This window comes from Otolemur garnettii, unplaced genomic scaffold (genome assembly GCF_000181295.1).
Source record: "Otolemur garnettii isolate 467f Iridium unplaced genomic scaffold, OtoGar3 scaffold00002, whole genome shotgun sequence".
Lineage (NCBI taxonomy): Eukaryota > Metazoa > Chordata > Mammalia > Primates > Galagidae > Otolemur > Otolemur garnettii.
This window is the reverse complement of record NW_003852397.1, coordinates 34,538,223-34,557,751: the sequence shown is the minus strand read 5'-3', so window position 1 is coordinate 34,557,751 and position 19,529 is coordinate 34,538,223. Positions and strand designations below refer to the sequence as shown.

Sequence of the window (19,529 nt, the reverse complement as noted above, 5' to 3'; positions counted from 1 at the left end):
GGTATTCGTTTAAGTTATGTTTACTGGTTAAATAAATATAAGTATATTAAGTCTTTATAAATTAGAAGTATATTTCTTTAATTTGTATTTACCTGTGAGAGACTTGATGCACTTAAATAATGGAAACATATTTAAATAGACATACTGACCTAATGATTCAAGAGCATGTTTGCAATGTTTATACATCATATTAAATCCCAGAAAGGGCAGTGTTACTGCTGCTTTTATGAAAATAAGCATTGGTCTATTTGCTTTTGTATTGTAATGGTTATCCTGATGATATTTTTGCTACCTAAAATATTTTAGACACTTATTAAACTCATAAATAGGATAGATGACATAGAAATTGCTAACTTTAAAAGAACTGTTGAATTCTGAAATAACTCATTTTAGGAGAAGAAAGATTCAGCGTGCCATCTAGTGGACATTTAAAATTCTGTTCATAAAAAAAAAAACTAAGTGATTTTTTTTACTCTTCAAAATGCAGTTAGCAGAAAACGACATGAAGGAAGTCATGGAAGTATTGATGGAAGTATTTCAGATTGTGTGTGAAAACCCCACACTGTACCCCAGAAGTGCATTAATGTACATAGTTACCATTCAATTAAAAAAATGCAGTTAGGCTGACAACTTCTATTTCTCAGTCCCTTTAGCATAGTTTGTCCTTGTGTTACATCTCATGTGGTTTTCTGGTTTTGTTATAATTTTGTCTCATTTTATTTTGGAAAGTTATATATATTTTGAAATCATGAAAAATAAATCTAGTCCAAGCATGGTGGCTCACACCTATAATCCCAACACTTTGGAAAGCCTGGATAAGAGGATTCCTTGAAGACCAGGAGCTCAAGACCAGCCTGGGCAACATAGTGAAACTCAATCTGTACAAAACATATATATATTTTTAAATTAGCTGAGTGTGGTAGCACGTGCCTGTACTCCTAGGTGCTCAGGAGCCTGAGGTAAGAGGATCACTTGAGCCCAGGAGTTCAAGGCTACAGTGAGCTATGATTGAACCACTGTACTCCAGCCTTAGGGTGGTAGAGCAAGACCCTGTCTCAAAAAACAAACAAAAAAATAGATAAGTAAATCACCCTAATGACAGGCATAAATCTATGTGAACTGTGAGACAGGTAAAAATTTTAATGCTTAATCAAAACTAAGGAAGCACATTTAAAAAGCATAGTCCAAGCATGGTAGTTATTAACCTTCATTATTGTATGTGTTCTTTTCTGAGGAAATATAAAAAGGATTATTTCAGTCCTTTTATGTGTGACTGTATAATTTAAATATCTTTGATTTTTTTTTTCCTTTAGAGAAATCCAAGACCAGTGACTTACCAATTCCATCCAAATTTAGATTATTACAAAGCAAGGGGAGCAGACCTCATGAACAAAAGCCGGTAAGTCTCCTTTCTCTGGTGATAGTTATAAATCACAAAGATGGTCTCAGAGGTCATTGGGAAATTTTGCACATGGCTGAAAATAATTTACCAGATTTTAGCATATCAGTGGCTAATGTATATAATGAATCTTTGTTAAATAAGCTATCTAAGTTTTTTTTTTAAGGCCTCAGAAAATGGTAAGTATTGATGTCAGTGATAAGATGAAAAATTAAATCTATGTAAGAGTACTTATTACAATTTGAAGTTAGGCAACTTCATTTTTCTAACACTAATAAACTTGAATAAATTGTGCCTACTTGTATAATCTCTTTCTAGATTTTTGCTGTTGATTGAAAAGAGGCAATTCTATAATATATTTTAAAATTATTTCAGTAACAAAATTAAAATTGGGTTTCCCAACTGTCTTTAGCTACACAATAAGCTTATAAATGCATCTTGTGTGTGCATTTGTGATTGCATACATAGAAATTTTAAGGGTCACTGTAGGAATAAAAAAAACATTAAAATCCTACTTTTAAAAGAAATTAACATTGGCATAAAGGGTTGATGAACAGTTTTGTTCTTTCATAATACTATATTCAGATGTCTCGAGAGTTAACTTGTCAAACCAGAACTGTTTCAAATTAGAATGTAATTTCAAAGTTTACTCGGGAAGACTAAAATGTTAGTAATGATAAATGCTGCCAAGTTGTCCGAATTTTCTTCTTTAAGCATTTTGCCTATCTGGTAGCTTTTCTTCAGTAGAATTCCAACAGCCTAAATATACATTTATGGAGTACATACACACAGTGTGTTCTACTGTTTCTGGAGAGTTAAAAATAAGTTATAATTCCTGCTACATAAGAACCTATAGTCTGGGGGTGGGAAGAAGTTTACAACAAAGTGGCTAAATTTGAACTTGAACTTAAAGTTTAAATTTATATTTTGAACCCCACCCATCCTAGTATAATGTTATTATAAAATTACTCATCTTTGATTAAAATCTGTTTGTCCTATACTTTGACGTACTGTGTAATTATGAGACCGGTTCTATAGCCCGTGCTAAGCTCTTCTACTCTCCCGTCTCCTCGCTTCTCTACAGCTTCATAGACCCTCTCTCTGTTCTGGCCTTGCTGGGGCCTTTGCACTTACCTCTTCCTCCTCCTAGAGCACTTCTTCTACACCCATTTTCCTGTGCCTCTTCATGAGTTAGTAGGGCTCAGCCCAAATATCACCTCAGACAGGCAACTCTTTGCCTCCCTCCCTGTCTTGTCCCCATGTCCCCTTGCTCTGTCTCATTATCACTAACTGAAGTTATATGATTTCTTTATATATTTATTTTCTGTCTCCCAAACTTCTCTACCAAAATCTAAACCTCTGAAGGCAGGCACTTGGTCTTATTCACCATCTCCTGGCAGCTAGGGCAATGTTTGCTATAGGGAATGCATTCAACACATATTAGTTGTGTGTGGGTGTGTGTGTTTTGTTTTGTTTTATTTACAAATTCAATATTATTTGTTCCCCAAAGGAAATGTACTGAACCTTTCCTTTCTCCCCTTCATGTTTTTATTTTCTTCTATCTGGTCTTTTCTCTTGCTTTTTTCTTCTGCAAAATGTTAGTTCTGTTTTATGTATTTCTTCTAAGCACATTGAGATTCTTATGCAAAGTATCATTTGATGATTAGGTTATTCATCATCTCTTTGCAATTTCAGAGCTTACAATTGAAATTGAACTAAATGAAGGGTAATACATGAAATAGAAGACGTCATAGACTAGTGAGCAAGGAAAGAGTTAATATTAATAGATGGTGCTAGGAAAACCAGCAAATCTTTGAAAAGAGATCAACTTATAACCTTACCACACAACAAAATAAATTCCAACGTGTACTCAAACACGCAGACATGGAAATGAAATATAGGTGCCCATCTGACCAGTAGTTATGTGAGAACTTTTTAATTTTTTATTTATTTTTAATTGACAAATAATAATTTTGTGAAGATGTTTTAACCTGAAAAGTAATGGAGGAAGTCACAAAAGGAACAACTGGTGGATTTGGCTATACAACAAATATTTTTAAGTATATACGTCAAAAATAAAATTAAAATAAATAGAAAATTAGGAAAATAGTGTAGTGGGTGTGACTGACAAATTAGAAAATCATTAATGTACAAATAACGTATACAGTTCAATAAGGAATATAAAAGTCTTGTCCCAGGGGCCCTTCTATCTCATTCCTGTTCTGCTGAAGTCTCCTTCTTTTCTATAAATGTTGGGACACACACACCCCCCTCCCCAGGCTTCTTTCCTCTCTATCGACATGGCTTCACATACTATCTATAGCTGAATGGTCCTTAATTTCTGTCTTCAGTTTTTTACCCCTTTCCTTGAATTCCAGACTTAAATAATCCACTGCTTACTAAATATTTTCTCTCGGGTGTTCCATACATATCTCAAATTTAATATTTTCCAAACTGATTCTCCCTCCATCTTCATAGACCTGTTGTCCCCTTAGTGTTTCTTCATTACATACTGGGCTTATTGCTCCTAGACCCCAACTCTTTTCCTTCCCTGATTTTAATTTGTATCCTTTTACTGCAATATACTGTCACCATGAATACAGTAGCTTCTCCAAGTTCCATGAGTCTTTCTAGCAAATCATCAAACCTAATCAGTAGTCTAGGGACCCTCTGTAGTTGAGACTAAGATTTCTTATACAGGAAACAAAAGGCAATAGAAAAGATAGATTAAATGAACTTTATAAAAATTAATTTTTTCTGTTAATCAAAAGACATCATTAAGAAAATGAATGGGCTCAGCACCTGTGGCTCAAGCAGCTAAGGCGCCAGCCACATATACCTGAGCTGATGGGTTCAGATCCAGCCCGGACCCGCCAAACAACAATAATGACTGCAACCAAAATATAGCCGGGGATTGTGGTGGGCACCTGTAATCCCAGCTACTTGGGAGGCAGAGGCAAGAGAATCGCTTGAGCCCAGGAATTGGGGGTTGCTGTGAGCTGTGATGCCACAGCACTCTACCCAGGGCAACAGCTTGAGGCTCTGTCTGAAAAAAATAAATGAATAGGCAAACCATCAAACACTGGAAAGTAGTATTTGTAATACATGTATCTGAAAAGGACTCCTATCCAGAATATATAAAGAATTTTTACAAGTCAAGAAAAAGACCAAATAGGCAAAATAGTTGAATAGACACTTCACAAAAGCAGATATAAAAATCATCATTGTTCTATGAAAAGATACTAAACATTATTAGTCATCAGGAAAATGCAAATTAAACCATAATGAGATATCATTTCGCAATGACTATCAATAGGAAATGATGGCAAGAGTGTGGAATGACTAGAAGCCTCATGTATCCCTGATGTGAGTGGAGAAAGGTATAATTACTTTGCAAGATAGTTTGGTAGTTAAACATACATCTACCCTGTAATAGAGCAGTTCAAAGTCTAAGTGTCTATTCAAGAGAAATAAAAACATGTATCTACATACAATAGTGAACATCAACAAAACACCTCCATGAGAATACAGCCTTATTCATAGTTCCCCAAATCTGGAAATAACCCAGTATCTATCAACAAGAGACAAGATAAATTATGGTATGTTCAGGTAATGGAATAATAGTCAACAATGTAAAGGAATGAACTACAGGTGGCCCTTGGTATACAGGGAGGGTACATGCAGTAATATGGATGAATCCCAAAAGCATTACTCTAAGTGAAAAAAGAAAGACAGAGAAGAGTACATAGTAAATGGTTCCATTCATGTGAAGCTCAAGAACAGACAACTAACATGTTGTGATAAAAACAAGAGAGTTTGGCTGACTGAGGAGGAGGGGTTAGAATTGACTGTAAAAGGACAAGAGGGAATTCTAGGATAAAAGAAATGTCCCAGGTATGTTATTTGGGATGGTTGTTACATAGGTATATACATCTTTATATTATATGTGATTGTATACAATTTACAGTCCATAAATTATATGTGAAGTATGCCTAAATTCTTTTTAAAAAGGGAAAAAGGTCTGTTTGTTCTGGATTAGATAGAAGATAGTATTACCATTTTACCTAAGTTGGTTAACACCTATCTTTAACAGAGCATAAAAAGCACTTAAGATAAACATGTGTTCATAGCAAAAATTCTCAGCTATTTAACACAAAAATATCTCAAAATTGCATTTATGTAGCCATCGGTGTCTTTGGAAATTCCGATCAGCAAGTTAGCTACTAATACTGATAACCATAGATTCTATGGCTTTGTGGCTTGGGGAACATTAGTAGCATATTATTTCTTCATCATAATTTAGCAATAAAATATCTTTGCAAAATACAGTCATTATTTAAGTAAATATAATAAAGCCTAATTTTAAAAATCTTACTGACCATATACAGTGAAAGTTTTTCAGGAGAGTCTTACAGTGCCTTTTAGGTTTCAAACCAGTATTTATATATTTATTGAATACTATAAACAGTGTCAGGTACTGTGGTAGGCCCTTAATAATTTGAAGATTGTAAGACTCAGGCCCTGACATCAAGGATGTTCAGACTCATGTGAGATATCAGTCTTAGGCACATAAGTTACTTTACAAGGGAAGCTAAAAAGCATTCATTCATTTCACAAATATTTGAATGTCTTCTCTGTGCCAGGTACTGAGAAAACAGCAATGAGAAAGACAGAGGTGGTTTATCTTCTCACAGAGCTCAGATTGTAGTATTAAATTACAATTGTTGGAACAATATTTGTGCTTCCTGGGAACCTGCAGTTTTTCAGGACATTCTAGTTAGGCCAAGCCCTGAGAGAAGCACTCCCAAGCTGAAGTATATCATGATCCCCAGAAGAGAGGGGGAATTATTAGCCAGGAGGCATTCTTGGGGTAAGAATAGAGTGCCACTGAGTAACGCATCCAGGGAACCCTTCTTATTAGAGTCTTCTTTCCCATGTAGGGGTCCTGAAAGAGGTCTTCTACACAGGACCTATCTGGCAGAGTTTTAATTCTGGAGTCCTTTATCGTAGATATCAATTAAGCTCTTTAAATTCTGTTGGGGGCAGAGGAAACCTGGAAAGGTTATTAGCACAGAGATTATTGCTGATCTGCCGAGTGAGAGATCAGAGAACTAAGCTTCTTTTCTTTCATCTCTATTAAGTCCTAATTTAATCTAATAAAATACTTAATTTTGGTTATATGAAATTGCTTAAGCAAGTTAAAAGACCTGTAGTTCTGGATTCTATAAAAAGGCTGATGAAATGACATATGCTCTTGAGGTACTACTGATAGCTCAGCTGCCATTTATTTCATCACCTCCGCATAAGAGAAAGAATTACCCATTTTGAAAAATTATGTTGTGTCATTTTCAAAACAGAAAATCCATGAATGTTCTGGAATAAAGAAAATTCCAGAGACTTTATAAGAAATTGTAGGCTTTAGAAAATACATTTTTTCTTTGCTCAGTTGGGTGTTTCACTGGTTACAGATTCTTAAGTAAGTTAGATGGGTCTTTCTGAAGACTGGTCACAATTTAAATGTACTATTTTTTATAGCAGTGAATTCTGGTTATTTAAGGACAAAATTGGAACAAGATTTGAATGTTAAGTTGTCATTCTGAGCTCAAAAGTTGAATGAATGAGAAAATGTCAATTCCCATTTTTTAAAAGAAATGTGCAAGTAAGTAAAATCAGAGCATAGTGAATATTATCCACACATGTAATGGAAAATCTACCACTAAAATACCTAGGCACTTGCTTTTAAAGACTTAATTATAGCAATCCATGGTGAAGCGGAGAAGAGAAATCAGGCTTCTTGATTTTTAGAGTTATTCTTATCCATGAAATCACATGTCATCTTTGCATCCTCGTTCCTTATTTGGATTTGCAACACAAGAAGTCCATTGCTGTAGATGTAGCAGGTATTAGCCTCCTGTTTTCCTGGTGTCTGCCTGTCTCCTATCTCATCTCTACTTCCCAATCACTTCTGAGAGTTTCCCCCGTTAATATATACTGTATGTCCCCTAGATCATCTGCACATCTCCTCTTGCTTGCTAATAAGTGACAGCCCTCATTGAAACAACTCTTCAATGGTCTCCAAACAGCTTAGAAAGTAGTAGTAAGGCCAATTATGGCTGTTGGACCCAGCCTAGTTAAAGCATCTTAGGCCTTAAATAGCTAAGCAGGGACTTTATCAATGGTTTCATAGCTACAGTGGTTTTTGAACACAGAAGAAGGACTGAATCATGACGAACAAATCTCTACGAAGTAGAATGATGGTTTTAAGGAGTATGTATAGAGGGAGAAAAACTCTTTGATAAGATTTTCAATTTTGTTTCAATTTATACTCCCTCAGCGGGTGACTAAGGGAACCCAAGCACTTTTACCAGTGTTGGTTCATTGACTTTTGATTTGCGAATAGGAAAGATGAAAATGGTACTTTAATGTTGTTTTAATTTTCATTTATTTAACTAATTATAAGTTTGAACTGCCTTTTAAATGTTTATTTGCAGTTTACAATTCTTCTTTTACTATGTGCCTATATAAGACAAACACAGAGTTTACGTTTTAGTACTAGAAACAAACAATAAAATTTTTAAAAGCTCAAAAGATCATGTAAGGAAGTGAAAATGCTATGAAAAAAACAATTACAAAGCAAAGTAAAGGGACACAGAGTAAAGGGGCTCATTATTTTAGGGAGAGTAGTCAAAGTGAGCTTCTCTGAAAAGATGATATTTGAAGAGATATTTAATAGTGAGCGCGTTGCATGGTTTCTCACAGAAGAGCCTTCCAGGTACATGGAAAAGCAAGGGCAGTGCTCCTGAAGTGGGAACATGTTTCTGAGATTGAGGAACAGTGAACATGCCGGTATGGCTGCAACCCAGTGAACAACAGAGGAGAGAGGTGGTTGCAGATGAGGATGGAGAATAGTAGGAGGCTAGATCATAGGGAGCCATCCTTGCAGGCTATTGAAAAAGTTTTGATTTCATCCTAAATTAAGTATTTGGGGAATTCACTGAAGAGTCCTGAGCAGTGGAATGATATGATCTTACCTACATTAATCTTACTGCTGTGTGGGAAAAGGTCTATAAAAAGGAGAAGAAGAAGAGAAATTAGTTAGGAAATCAGCAACTAGATAAGCAATGGTAGGGTGACTTGAAATTAGCAGTGCAAGGAGAGAAGAGTGGCTTGTTTCAGGATATATTTTGAAGAAGATTTGCTGATGGACTTGAGGTGTGATGCAAGAGAAAAAGAGGAGTCCAGGGAAAGTCTAGGGAAGCTGATGAACCTTAGTATTATAGGCACACTTCATTTTATTGTGCTTCACAGATACTGTACTTTTTTACATATTTAAGTTTTGTGGCAACCTTGCATCTAGCCAAGTCTATCAGCGCCATTTTTCCTACAGCTTGTGCTCACTTTCTGTCTTTTTTGTCATATTTTGGCAATTCTGCCAATATTTCAATCTTCATTATTATTATATCTGTTAGGGTGGCTGTGATCAGTATCCTTTGATGTTAATATTATAATGGTTCAGGGCACCACAAACCACATCCACATAAGAAGGCAGTTTTTTTAATAATTGATAAATGTTGTTTGTGTTCAGATACTCCACCAACCAGCTGTTCCGTCTATCTTCCTCTCCTTAGACTTTCCCATTCCCTGAGACACATCACTGAAATCAGGCCAATTAAAAACCATATAGTGGCTTCCAAGTGTCCAAGTGAAAGGGAGAGCCACACATGATGAAGCTTAGTGAAGAAGTGATGTCAAAAGCCAAGATAGGCCAAAAACTAGGATTCTTTTTTTGAAGAGATGGATTTTCACTGTATTTCCCAGGCTGGTCACGAATTCCTAGCCTCAAGCAATCCTCCCACCTCAGCTTCATGAGTAGCTAGCTGGGCCTACAGGTATCAACCACCGTGCCTAGCAAAAGTTAGGACTATTGAGGAAAAAGAGCCAAATTGTGAATGCACAGGAGAAGTTCTTGAAGGAAATTAAAAGTCCTGCTCAGTGATAAGAAAGCAAAACAGCCTCATGGCTGAAATGGAGAAAATTTGAGTGATGTGGATAGCAGATCAAAGCAGCCACAACATTGTACTAAGCTAAAATATAATCCAGAGCAAGGCCCTATCTCTCTTCAATTCTGTGAAGGCTGGAAGAGGGAAAGAAGCTACAGAAGAAAAGTTTGAAGCTAGCAGAGTTCGTTCGTGAAGTTTAAGAAGGAAGTCATTTACAGAACATCAAAGTGCAAGGGGAAGCAACAAGTGCTGATAGAGGAGCTGTAGCAAGTTATCTAGAAGCTCTAGCTAAGATAACTGAGAAAGGTAGCTATACTAAACAGATTGTCACTGTGGACAAAACAGCCTTCTATTGGAAGAAGATGCCATGTAAGACTTTCATAGCTAGAGAGAAGTCAGTATCTGCCTTTGAAGGACAAGCTGACTCTCTTAGTAGGGCTAATACAGCTGGTGACTTTTTTTTTTTTGCAGTTTTTGGCCAGAGCTGGGTTTGAACCCACCACTTCCAGCATGTGGGGCCGGCGCCCTACTCCTTTGAGCCAGAGGTGCCACCCCAGCAGCTGGTGACTTTTAAATTGAAGCCAGTATTCATTTTGCATTCTGAAAATTCTAGGACCCTTAAAAATTATGCTAAATCATGTTTACCTGTGCTCTATAAATGGAACAACAAAGCCTAGATCAGCAGTTCTCAACCTGTGGGTCGCAACCCACAAGAACTGTATTCAAGGGCCACGGCATTAGGAAGGTTGAGAACCACTGGCCTAGATGATAACACATCTGTTATAACATGGTTTACTGAACATTTTAAGCCCCCTGTTGAGACCTACCGATCATAAAAATAGATTACTTTTCAAAATAGTTCTGCTCATTGGCAATGTACCTGGTCACCTACACTGTAATAGAGATATACAAGGGGATTAATGTTGTTTTCATGCCTGCTAAGACAACACAACACACATTCTGCACCCGATGAGTCAAGGAGTAATTTTCACTGTCAAGTCTTGACAAACATACTAGTTAAGAAATACATTTCATAAGGCTATAATTGCCATGGATAGTGATTCCTCTGATGGATCTGGGTAAATTGAAAATCTTCCTGAAAGGATTCACTGTTACAGATCTATGTCACTAAGAACAGTTGTGACTAATGGGAGGAGGTCAAAATATCAACATTAATCGGAGTTTGGAAGAGCTGATTGTAACCCTCATAGATAATTCTGAAGAACTGAAGTCTTGAGTGGAGAAGGTAACTACAAATGGGGTGGAAATAGTGAGAAAACTGGAATTAGATGTAGAAATTGAAGATGCAACTGAATTACTGCAATCTCATTATAAAAGTGATGGATGAGGAGTTGCTTACTATGAATGAGCTAACAGTGGTTTGTTGAGATAGAATTTACTCCTGTTGAAGATGCTGTGAACATTGTTGAAATGACAACAAAAGAATTTGAAATATTAAATAAATTTAGTTGACAGAGTAGCAGCAGTGTTTGAGATGACTGACTCTACGTTTGAAAGTTCTACTGTGGGTAAAATGTTATCCAACAGCATTTCATGCTACAGAGAAATATTTCCTGAAAGGAAGAGTCCATATTAATGTGGCAAACTTCACTGTTGTCTTATCTAAGAAATTGCCACAGCCACTCCAGTCTTCACAACCATCAACTTAAAGGCAAGACCCTCCACTGGCAAAAAGATTACCACTTGCCCAAGGCTCAGATGATTGTTCCCAATTTTTAGCACCAAAACATTTTACAGTTTTCAAACATAATGCACACTTTAATATTAGACTTCAGTATAAACTATAATATAAACATAACTTTTAGCAGTACTGGAAAACCCAGAAATTAGTGTGGCTTCACTTGTTTTATCATGAGATTTACTTTACTGAGATAGTCTGGAAACGAGCCCACAATGTCTCTGAGGTTTGCCTGCCCAGACTTTCAGTGTCCTTCCACAATGGAGTGCTTAATTCTTCCAGCAAGCCATTGGGAGAATTAAGGCTTAAAGATTGTCTTTTAGGAAATCAATCAAAGGCCAGTTCTGAACACGTTTGGAAAGTACAGGATTTGGGTAGCACAAGCGTGATGAGTTAACCCTTTATATTCAAAGATGTTCTCTTGCTTTCTTCTAGAATTTATATGGTTCTAACATCTGTGTTTAAGTCGGCGATCTACCACAAATTAATTTTTGTGTGTGGAATGAGGTAAAGGTTGAGCTTCATCTTTTTCTGTATGGATATCTAGCTGTTCAGCACCATTCTTAAAAAATCTTTTTTCTCCCTGTTGAATTGAATGGAATCCTTCCTTGCAAAGCAGTCGACCACATATGTGAGCCCATTCCAGGACTTTCTCCTCGTAATAACATGCTTGCTTAATTACGTAGCTTTATAGCAAATTTTGGGATTAAGTAGGTTGATTTCTCCAACTTTATTCTTTTTCATTATTTTTGCTAGTCTAGGTTCTCTGCATTTCCATGTAAATTTTATAATCAACTTGTCAATGTTTTTAAAATTTGTTGGGATTGGGATTATATTGAATATATTATACATTGTTGAATTATCTAATCCATGAACATAGATTATTTCTTCATTTAATTAGGTCTTCAATTTCTTATTAGTGTTTTGTAAGTTTTTACTTGCAGTCTTGACTTTTTTTTTATTAAGAGAAAATAAATTGCTCTGTTTTTCTAACGTATTTTTCTAATGTGTTTTTCCCTGTACCTACATTTGTAAAATGTGATTGTTGACTTTCATGGACTCAGATGTCTCTTTATATTTTATTGTCTTCTGTGCCTCCACCTTAAAAGTATAATAGTTAATTCATGATACATATTTTAATACAGATATTTTTAATTATAAAAATATAGATAGATACATAAATATAAAGAGAGAGAAGTTTATGTAATGATTTTATGTATCATGATTAATACATAATTGATTATTTGTTACACTAGTTTAACCATTATTATAAATTGTGTTTAGACCCAATTAAGTAACCCCCAGAATCTAGCTTATATCTACCACTCAGTAATGCCAAACCTTTTATTCCTAACAATGACTAATCCTTTTGCTTTGAATCATATTGATAAAAATTTACATACTACACATAATAGAATTATAATTTTTATAGCTGAAAGTAAACATGTTTTCCTTAAACTTTAAACTTCCAAAGGAATGAGTAAAGACAAGCTAACTTTTATCATTTATTTTAGTAAAAACCTATAAAATCTAGAATTCCTTAATAAAAGTAAATTCATTTTTGGGCAGTGCCCTTGCTCAGTGAGTAGGGCGCCAGCCACATAAACCAAAGCTGGAAGGTTCAAACCCAGCTCGGGCCTGCTAAACAACAATGGCAACAACGACAAAAAAATAACTAGGCATTGTTGCGGGCACCTGTAGTCCCCACTACTTGGGAGGCTGAAGCAAGAGAATTACTTAAGCCCAAGAGTTCAAGGTTGCTGTGAGCTGTGATGCCATGGCACTCTACCCAGGGCAAAAGCTTGAGACTCTGTCTCAAAAAAAAAAAAAAAAAGTAAATTTCATTTTCAAGATAACAAACCTTACACTATGGCAATCAAATTAAAATTAGATTTAGATATCTTTCACTGAAGTAAATTTGATATACTCAACTTCATAGTTACTGAATTAAGGACATTGAAAATCAGTTCATTTCATAGAATTCAAAGCCTTGAGCTTATAGACTTTTTAAGTAGACGTTCATCCTGATTATTAGCCTGGATATCAGAATCATCTTGAAAAATATTATGTTACAACTCTGATATTTAAATTTCTAAATAGATTACTATTTAGAAGCATGGAATAAATGAATATAAGCCATTATCCAATTATCCAATCAGAGTATATCTTAACAATGGGCTTGGAATACTACACATACAAGGGATGCAAAGAGAATATTATTTCTATCCCCAAACCAAAGATACAGAGATATGGATATATATTTAGTAGCATCACTTTGCTTTTTCCAAGTACTCTCTGCACTTAAGAAGATAATTTTAAAATACATTAAATGTTTTATGGTAGAAAAAAGTATCATTAGAATGATAGAGAAAGTGATAGAAAAAAGGGAGACTATGATAGAAAAGGGAAGAGGATAGAGAAAATAGATCTCGGAAGGAAGATAAACAAAAAAGAGAAATAGGGGTAAAAGTAACAGAATAAAACTGTGGGTGGAAATATGGCACTAGGGCAAATGAGTATTCCCTTAAGTTTGAAGATGAGATCTGACCAACATTCCTCAAGGTCCTAGACTCGTGTACAGGCTTCTTATTTGGACATATCATCTGAATGATACAATGAATACAACAGAGCATACTATGTATTTGGCACTGCAGAAGCATAAACTTGGAGTTTAAAAGGGGCTTTCATATATTATGTCTCTACCAGGCCAAGCCCAGGAAGGCTGTGTGTATAAAGATGATTTTCCAATCTCTGCTAGTACAGTTCCAAGGTTAGAGAACTCAATATTTTAAGTGGAGCCGTTTCATCACTAAATAGGACTTCCTATGTCATAGCTTTTTAAACTCTCTTTTGTAACTTACCTCATTTTTCAAAGCCACAGCAAAAAAAGAGCTGCTTTCCCTCATGGCAGTCCTCATAATATTAGATAACTTGCTCCCCAGTTTTTTTCAGCCATTCTTCTTGTAGGATTGTTTTCAACTTTCACACTATTCTACTACATTTTATAAACACCCTCAGTTCTTTCAGAAATTTATCCATAACCAAAAGCTGACTGCCATAGTTGTACAGTTTCTCTTGCACTGTGAATGCTCATCTAGTATTAATGCAGCCCAGGAATCTTAATTTTCTTTGATATCATCACTATGAACTCATATTAGCCTTCTCAACCAAACAAAAACATTAATGTTGGGAGTTTATTTGATTTTTTTTATTTGAATTCATATTAATTCATGCCTTGTTTTATATATAATGTACAATTATAAAAAGTTTTAAAATAATAGCATGAGCTTTTATCTGTGTTGAATTTTATCTGTTTATTTCTTATGCTAGCCTATTGATTATTTTAAATTTTGATTCTTTTTTAGTCTTTTTATTTTTGCTTTCATTACTATTTTTAATGGACACATAAAAATTGTACATATTTATGGGATACCATGTGCTATTTCAAATACATGTACATAATGTCTAGTATCAAGTTAGAGAAATTGGTATATACATCACCTTAAACATGTATCATTTCTTCATGTTGAGAATATTAAAAATTTTTTATTGTTTTTATCTGTTATATTGGGTATCTCTGAAGCCTTTGGTCTGAACTTCAATAGTTATGTATTCTTTTTTTTAGTCATAAAATTATAGGATTTTCTGTGTAAAGGGGACCTAAATTATCATAAAATTCAGCCCCTTGTTTTAGGGGTAAGAAAACATACCTAAACAGCATAAATAACTTTCACATGGTTACATAACTTATCAACAGAAGTTGATTTATGACCAAAAATGGAGTAGTGAGCAAATCTGAAAACCAAATCTGAGATCTGTATAATCACAAGGAGCACTGGGTGGGTGCTAGAATATTCAACAATATACTTCAGGTATAATTCAGCTGTAACTGAACAATTACATACCTGTTCAATCCACAGATACTGACATACCTTGACAAAATCTAAAAGACTTTAAACACCATGAAACAAAATAAAATTGCCTTGGAATGACTTGTTTTTAGAGAATCAACATTCATTTCCAAGTAACTGGTAAAAAGAGTCATATAAATCAATCTATTTTTTAATTTGTGGTTTCTACAATCCTTCTGAAAAATCAGAGCATTTTGCCACATCCATTCTTCTGATATTTCTATTTTTATTTAATAAATCAGGTAATATTTAAACAGAAAATCGCCCATCTAAAATTTTAAAATGTACCTAAATTACAATTAAGACAAGAGACTTTTTTTTTTTTTTTACAAGAGAAATGTTTATTTCCAACTACCAAGTGCATGGGGGAATAGTAAGAATGATTACCCCAAATCAAGAAATTATTTACAAATTGGGAAAAAACTTTAATGTTATTGCTGTCATCAGATGCAAACACATAGCTATAAATGCTTTCATTAGAAAAGAGAGAAAATGAAGAGTGAATGAATGACCCAAGCATTCAATCTTGGAGAAGGCAAGGAAAGAAATAACAAGAAGCATATCAATTAGAATATATTGCGAAAAATAATTTAAAATATAGAGTGCTGCAGAAGTTGCCCCTAAAGTCACTATACATAGGGAAAATGGGGAATCGTATCTACGTGTTCCTTTATTCACAAAATACTCATTAGAAAAATTAACAAAACATGGAGGGGCTGCCAAAAATATGTATACACAATTTTAAGAGATGTTATCTATGTATTACTTTTCAAAGTTGAATTGAATTACAGTAGCAATGTGTAATATGATGTTCACTCAAAAGACGGCATTAATCAAACGAGTACTAGTGGTACCATGTAACAGACAGGAGAGTCCAAGAAAATACCAGAAGCTTGGTTGTCCTTTTGCAAGCTCAAGGCCATTTTGGATTTTTTTTGTTTTTGTTTTTGTAGCAAACTTTTATTTAAATTTTACATAACTCAAGCTGGGCCATTTTGAATTGGTATTTGAAATTCGAGAAGGGGAGAGTTACAATGCCAATGGAAGTGTGAGCATGCAAGAGAACCTCCAACACGCCTAACAATTGCACATGTTGGTGTAAGTTTGAGATACATGTTAGTATGTGTGATGTGCACAAAGGAAAATCTGGGCAGTCTCACACAGCAACAGGCCCTCGTCTTCTGCTGTGGTGCTGGAACAGTTAACATGCTCACCATAGAAAAGAGCAAACAATGTGCAGGTGAGACAGGATTTAGCAGAAGCATGCAACTCAGTCTTAAAACAGCAAAGTGGGAAGTATCATCCCAAGATTACAGTATTACATGTGCCGAATGAACACCACCCTAATGGAAGGTGTACTTCCACCAAGATGTGAGAGTTTACATCAGTGTAGGGTGACCAGATTTTAACATCGGTAAGGCAGGACAACCGGGCCAGGGGGCGGGGCAAGGGACTGAACGCGGCAGGGCAGGGCCTGACAACAATGCAAACTTTGATAAGCAGTTCTTGATAATCACTTCTCAGCAATTATTTGTTATTATTACAGTTTAACATTGTAAAATTAAAAATAATATAAAACTCATATTCTGGTGAAATAGCCACATGGCAGCCGAAAACCGTATTTTCCCTTCTTGTTCTTCTGCCCGTTCCTGCATTCTTTCCAAAAATCGGGACTTTTTGAAAACGCCGCGGGACGCGGAACAAATTGTTGAAAAGGAAAGGGGGACTATCCCGCCAAAAGCAGGACGTCTGGTCACCCTACATCAATGAGAATTTGCCAGGACAATGGATAGGACAAAGAGGTGCTGCTGAGTTTTCCCTAATCTCCTGACTCAACATGCCTTGACTTCTTCCTACCAGGGACCTTAAAGGATGTGGTGTACTGTAGAAAACTGGCTAGGCTAGCAGTGCTTCAGAAAGAAAGTGACCAACATGTGCAGCGATACAAGTGGACACTGTGGTCAGCATGGTCAAGTAGTAGTCCACCATAGTCAGAAGTGTCTGGATGCTGATGGTAACCACTGAGCACCAGAAGTCAAATGTGACCTTTATTCATCTTTTGTTATTGGTATATATTATCACAATTTCAATATAGTTTTCTCCTTTCTTAAAATATGTATACTTTTTTTTGGCACCCTCTGTATTTACAAAAGTATTCTACGTGTAGTCACCCCTTTGTAAAATTTTGTAGTGAATATTTTGTAAATATACATTGAACTATAATATCCTGTTTTCCCTCTGTATGGTAACTTCAGGGGTGACTTTTAGAGCTCCCTGCAAATTGAAAATGGATTCTTCGACAAAAACATAAAGAAACATCAAACAAAATTTATTGCAAAAAGTGAAATAAGTATTAGATATTTAAAACCGGTTCTAAAAATAAATATAGGTAGACAGGAGATAAAGCAGGATGGTGTTGAGATTTGAATACCAAGAGAGAAAGGTTGTGGGTAATTGTTACAAAGGTGATACTATGATAATTTTTTTTTTTTTTAAGTTTCAGATAGATTTTAGAAGTTGAATAAAAACAAGTCATGGCTCTGGCAACTAAGAAGGCATTGGAGACTTTAAAAATTCTCTCAGCAGAGTATGGGTTAGAAAGCTGGGCTGTAAGATAGCAGGAGTCTAGGAAGAGGTATCAGAAACTAAGCAAAAGAAGCCCCAGCAGTGAAGTCAGGTCAGAATTAGGTTCTGGTACAGGTATTTTGAAGAGATTCTTGGGTCTTCAGAAAATGCATCTTGTTGATGCTGACTTAATCTGCTAAATGACGTTGTACCAAATGTAGATACTTGGCACAATTTTAAAACAATCTCTCCTAGGTGGTACTATTTAGATAGACATAGTAATGAAAGCTTTCAGTTACACAGAATTGGTTTCTCATTAGGTTTGATACTCAGTGTCTTGCTAACACCAGATTCTTCTTGCCATTTATTTCAACACTGTTTAACATTACACTTCATCTTTTATCCAGTCGAGTCCCCACTGCCCATCAGATCTCTGACAAGTGCATAAATTTTCATTAATTTAACACATAGGACTTAACAGTACATAGTACAGCCATTAATAATTGTTGGAAGTTATTTAGTATTTCATTTGAAGAACGCTGCTACTTATATTTCAGATCCAAATTAGAGAACTTTGGCATAAAAACTGTCATGCCTAAAAAAGAAAAACTATGGGCAGATTGCTTTCGCTACAAGTACACGATTTACAGTTGCTTATATCCTAAAAATACATACAGTCACTTTCAATAGTTGTTTTGAAAAGAAAATGTTGTTCTGGAAGCTATAGGTAGTAGATGAGGGAGAAAGCGGTTTTAAAAAATTCAAAAAAGGAAAATAGTGTTCATCCCCTTTTAAGAGCTATTCAGATGAAAAATTGCTCAGCATAAGCTAGATCTATATGTTTTTCATGGCTATTAGTAGTAATGAAGATACATTAACCATATTCTCTTGATAATGCTCTAGCAGTTTCTTAGTACTTTTATCAACATATAAATTTTACAACTGGCAATATGGGAATTTGACTGGTACATTTTTGTGTATAAAAGAGGCTAACAACATTATAACTTCTTCATATCTGTGAATTATGAATCTTGACTTGCAAACATGCAAAACTTCAAGGCAACAGAACTTCATGATAACTCTTCTTTCTACTGCCACTCACAAGGAATGGGAATGGATGCAGGGTGCTGAGTAAATGCCTAGTTCATCCAAAATTTACAAGTTTCCTTTTTCTCATTTCAACCATTTTTGTCTCAATAAACATGTATTGAATGGCTTCTCTATTGCTAACCTTTAGTATCTATAACTTGGCAGTGCTCTACTTCATTAGGAAGCAGCTGAAAAATGAACTAAGTGGTGCGTAATCATACCTATATCCTTATGTCCATCAAGAAGCATTATTTTCAATAATTTTGGAAAGACATTGATTAGCTCAAGTCTTAAAAAGATGAAACTTGATGTCAAAAGAAACATTTGAAATTTTTTTCACACTTCACTGAGTTATAAATGAATAGATCTTTCTTATATAAAGCTAAATTCTGTGTTTTAAATTTGATGTGTCTTATCTCCAAAGCAATGTAAGTCTTCAATGCCTAGCCCTTAACATTTAGCTAGTACCATTAGAGAAAACTTTATGGAACTTTATTTTAGAACTGTGGATCAATTCTGTTTTAGAGCAATACCTAGTTAATACTATACTATATCTATAAAGATATAGCTGTCATATAAAAAGAAGAATTTCTGTATAAATGCTGTCAGATAGATCTAAGAAAGGGAAATGATAATAAAAATTCAGTTTAGTTAAAATCAAATTAGTAGATCTCTCAAAGTGGATTTTCAGTTTCCCACTTTTATGAAAAAGCATAATTGTAAGGAAAGAAGTTTCTATTAATGATTTGGTCAGTAAAAATACAAACTTCAGTATTGTCAGGGAGTTGTGCTGCCTCCTACAACTAAGATATTTAGGAAGTAATTGTTGGTTAACAAATGTTTACCTGGTGCCCTCTATTTGCCAG

General features: G+C 35.0%; 1 protein-coding gene across 4 annotated transcripts in view; it reads left to right on the top strand.

Annotated features, from left to right (window-relative positions):
* Nucleotides 1–19,529, top strand: part of TBC1D5 (TBC1 domain family member 5) — a 551,029-nt gene that overhangs the window by 455,058 nt on the left and 76,442 nt on the right. For all 4 annotated transcript variants that reach the window (XM_023513703.1, XM_023513693.1, XM_023513698.1 and 1 more), the window contains one exon: nucleotides 1,314–1,399. In XM_023513703.1, the coding sequence (XP_023369471.1) occupies nucleotides 1,314–1,399 (86 nt within the window). The remainder of the gene's footprint in view (nucleotides 1–1,313; nucleotides 1,400–19,529) is intronic.